Source organism: Otolemur garnettii, unplaced genomic scaffold (genome assembly GCF_000181295.1).
Source record: "Otolemur garnettii isolate 467f Iridium unplaced genomic scaffold, OtoGar3 scaffold00128, whole genome shotgun sequence".
Classification (NCBI taxonomy): Eukaryota; Metazoa; Chordata; class Mammalia; order Primates; family Galagidae; genus Otolemur; species Otolemur garnettii.
Genome location: NW_003852523.1, coordinates 5,810,927 through 5,814,673, shown reverse-complemented (window position 1 = coordinate 5,814,673; position 3,747 = coordinate 5,810,927). Strand labels below are relative to the sequence as shown.

The window sequence follows — 3,747 nt, the reverse complement described above, 5'->3', positions numbered from 1 at the left end:
ATTTTTTGGTTGCAGCCGTCATTGTTGTTTGGCGGGTCCGGGCTGGGGATTCGAACTCGCCACCTTAGGTGTACGTGGCTGGCGCCTTAGCCGGTTGAGCTATAGGCACCGCCAGATTAACATTTCTAAGCACATGGTGAGTCACGCTTTACTGTACCAAAGTGCAGGAGTCCTTATATCCTGTACAATATGTGCAACAGGGAGTCTTTCTACACTTTTATTCTTCTTTGTTTTCATATTTTGTATTCCTGCTCATAACATGGATGTGAGAATTACAGCTTCTCCTTTACGTCCTAAATGCTCCTGATATAGTATAATGTACATCAATAGGTATTCAAAATACACGTGAGTGAATTTCTAAATCATCAGCAGGATTCAGAAAATAAGTAGTATTTATCATTTTAAAGCTATAAAATACAGATATTCTAAAGGCCTAATTTTTACAAAATAAACATTTTATTTTTAGCTCACAAACTTAGAAGTATTTACATGTGTATAGCTCATAATTTGAAAAGATGGAGCCGAAGAGAATTTTCCTGCTAAATACAAAATCAAAAGAAATACTACTGCATGAATTGTACAGAAAGCCAGGGTTCTACAAAGAAAAGGGTAGGCAGAGAGAACTTGCCAGACATTCTGCAGACACGCTATCTCTGAAGCAAACATACTGGGATGCTGCAGTTACACACTGGACAATGATGGATATTCTCACCTTGGCATTGAGCAGCAGAAACAGTGGGTGGTCAGGAGTGGTGTGTGCCCGCCACTGTAGCACGTCAGCCAGGAACAGGGACTGTGTGGGAGGGCAGTGGTCACTAGAAGCACCATGTGGAGTCTTGCCACCCCCCTCCAGGAACCAGCTGTTACCTTCCGAGCCTGCTCGCTGTCCTCCAGGTGGGCAAGCTCCCTCCCTGAGGCCTGTGCAATCCTCTTCCCAGCAACCAGGTTCCCAACGATCATTGAGGCTGGTCCCACCTCTAGAGATGGAGAATTCTGAATAAGCTGATAACTTCAAACATTTAGTCATCATGTGACCTCATTTTCACCACACCTTTTATTTTGAAAACCTACTTGAATTAGGCATTTAACTCTTCTACTAAGACACAAGAGCTACACAGTTTATATTAAATGACAAAGAATTTCTCTCTTAAATATGAACTACTAAATAGGTGACAGACATCTTGGGGGATATGATTTGGCTTCAGTCATAGCCAAATGCTTAATATATGTCACTGTTTTACCATACATTATGTATAAATCAGGAAATTAAATCTTCCTGGTGGAAATGTATTCAGTGATATTTTATGTGTTTAATAATTAGCAAAAGAAAATTAGCACTAAAAATCTATACAGCTAAAGGAATGAAAACTGCGTATATTAGTTAGGTCAGTCTTTAAAATTAACTTTAAATGTGTAAAGTTAGGGACAGGAAAACTGACCATTTGTTAAGAGACTTCCAAGGTCTGTGACAGCTCCCAGGGCCTAAATGAGCCATTGGCTTCTGAGGACAGGCATGGCCACTCTGGCAGAGTGGCCCACAGAGGCTTTGTAGGTCCCAGAGCTCCAAGTCTGCTTTAAGCCAAAGGTAAGATGCTGTCCCTGAATGTCTCTGAATTTATTATTAAAACTGGTTCCTAATCAGCAGTGGAAACCACCATACAGGTGAAATGGTAAAGTTCTCTCATTCATGGCTCTGTCCCCAGAATTCAGGAGGCAGCTACCACACTGGTGTGTGCACTCACTCCAGACCCAGCCCTGAAGACATGGGCAGTTACTTCTGTAGTGCCTGTAGGGCTGCACCCTGACCCCGCTTAGTTTGACGACTGGAGAGACTGACCTGGTTGTTTCTGACGAGGTTTGGGAAGGTTGGTAACACAAGTGTGTGGGCACATCAGCACATTACATGGGTGCAGCGTCCCTTCCAAAAAGCGCTGTTTGGTTTCAGAAATGTGAATCCCTCCGAGAGGAGCCTTGGGCAAGGTGTTGGCAGGAACCAGGGCCAGACAGTACACGCCCACCTGGTGGATGCTGTCGACGGCCTGGAAGGGGAAGGCCTGCTGAGCATCTGCCGCCACCTGGGGCAGCTGAGGCACTAGGAGGCCTGGCACTGCAGGGAAGCACTGGCACCCAGAGACCCGAGGTGGAAGGACCTCAAGATATCCTGTTAGGTGAGGAGAAGGAGAAAGGCCATGTGCTGCTTCCTACTGTTTAACTCAGAAAGGGGAGATGCACACATGTATGTAAACCTGTGCCCAGGGAGCAGAACAGGGGCTCCCAGTGGCTGGGGGGCGAGTGGAAGATGGCAGTAAAAGCTCTAAAGCCTCAATTAGACAGGAGGACTAAGGACTTTTCTTTGCGATGTATTGCATAGACTAATATAGTAAAGAGTAATGTATTGTACATTACTAAATTACTGAGAATAAATTTCAAATGTTGCCACAAAAAATAAGCATTTGAGGTGATAGATACATTAGCTTCATTTCATTATTCCACAATGTGTTGATACATCACAATGTCACTCTGTATCCCCTAAAAATATACCACTATAATATGTCAATTTACAATTTTTAAAACTGCAAGAAAAATAATACAAGCTGGAGACGGGGAGGCTGGGTGGAGCAACTGTAGCACTCTGCCCTCAGTGGAACAGGGGTACCACATATGCCCAAACAGTGGGGCAGAGGCCCGTCTGGACCGCAGGCCACACTGTGCCAACCTGTAGCACGCGGCTCATCCACTGGAAGCTGTCCTCCTCAGAGGCATCAGGCCGCTGCTCGGCTACCAGGACAACACGGTCATCACGTAGCACAGTCACAGAGAACACAGCGATCCTGCAGGGAGAGACAGCAAAAATGGCCAGGCAGCAGGAGGCCAAGAGAGACACAGACACTTTCTTGGCTTCAAAATGGAATATGCAGGCTATACTAACATTTAAAATTCAGTCTAACCGATGGGGCTACATATTGCAAATTCACAAAGAATCAGTCCCTAGAGTATGGCTGAAGGCTTTTCAAGTCACAGAAATGGCACTTCAATCCAACAGCTAGGCACACATTTTTAAAAGAAAAGTTTCTTTAATCTAACATTAAGGTACACTATATACTTCTTTGTGCACAAATCTTTGTCTAAAATTCTATTAATTATATTTTTGAATTCCTCAGGTTAAATCTCTCACTATAGCTAATGTATTCCTATTTATTGTGATTGGTGCACAGTAGAACCTCCATAGCTGACCACCTCCCTACAGTGACCACTCCCTGATGTTGCCCTAAAATTCACAAGACTGGACATGCACCACGTGCGTGCTTACCGGTATAGCAGGCCCAGGCCCTTGTGTTGACCACCTCCTGTTGCAGCCCTGTGTCAGCTAAAGAGTCCTACTTTACCTGGACTTGTTTCTACGATGTTGCTTTGAGAATTTCAACACATCCTCCTTTTTCTTGTGTTCCTCTTTTCTTCTTCTAGACTGAGTTGATCTCTACCCTACCTCTTTTCCCCGGCAGGGCCATCATGCTACTGAATCTACTGTGTTAACTCTGGGTCATTGCAGACAGACCTCCTCCTGGCTCTTTGTTGGTGTACACATACCCACATTCCCCTTAGGCACACATCCCTGCACACACATCCCCCATGCAACCATACTCATACCTCTCCTGCATACACACACCCACACACACACATCCCCCACATAGATACACACCCACACCTCTACCACATGCACATACACATTCTTTTTTTTTTTTTTTT

At 44.6% G+C, this 3,747-nt stretch overlaps 1 protein-coding gene across 1 annotated transcript in view; it reads right to left on the bottom strand.

The window, feature by feature from the left end:
- DIP2A (disco interacting protein 2 homolog A) overlaps window positions 1–3,747 on the bottom strand; it is a 114,901-nt gene that overhangs the window by 18,131 nt on the left and 93,023 nt on the right. Inside the window, exons 22-25 of the mRNA XM_003798103.3 lie at window positions 2,717–2,831; window positions 1,838–2,039; window positions 868–977; window positions 713–793 (exon numbers count right to left, since the gene is read on the bottom strand). Of these exons, the coding sequence (XP_003798151.1) occupies window positions 713–793; window positions 868–977; window positions 1,838–2,039; window positions 2,717–2,831 (508 nt within the window). The remainder of the gene's footprint in view (window positions 1–712; window positions 794–867; window positions 978–1,837; window positions 2,040–2,716; window positions 2,832–3,747) is intronic.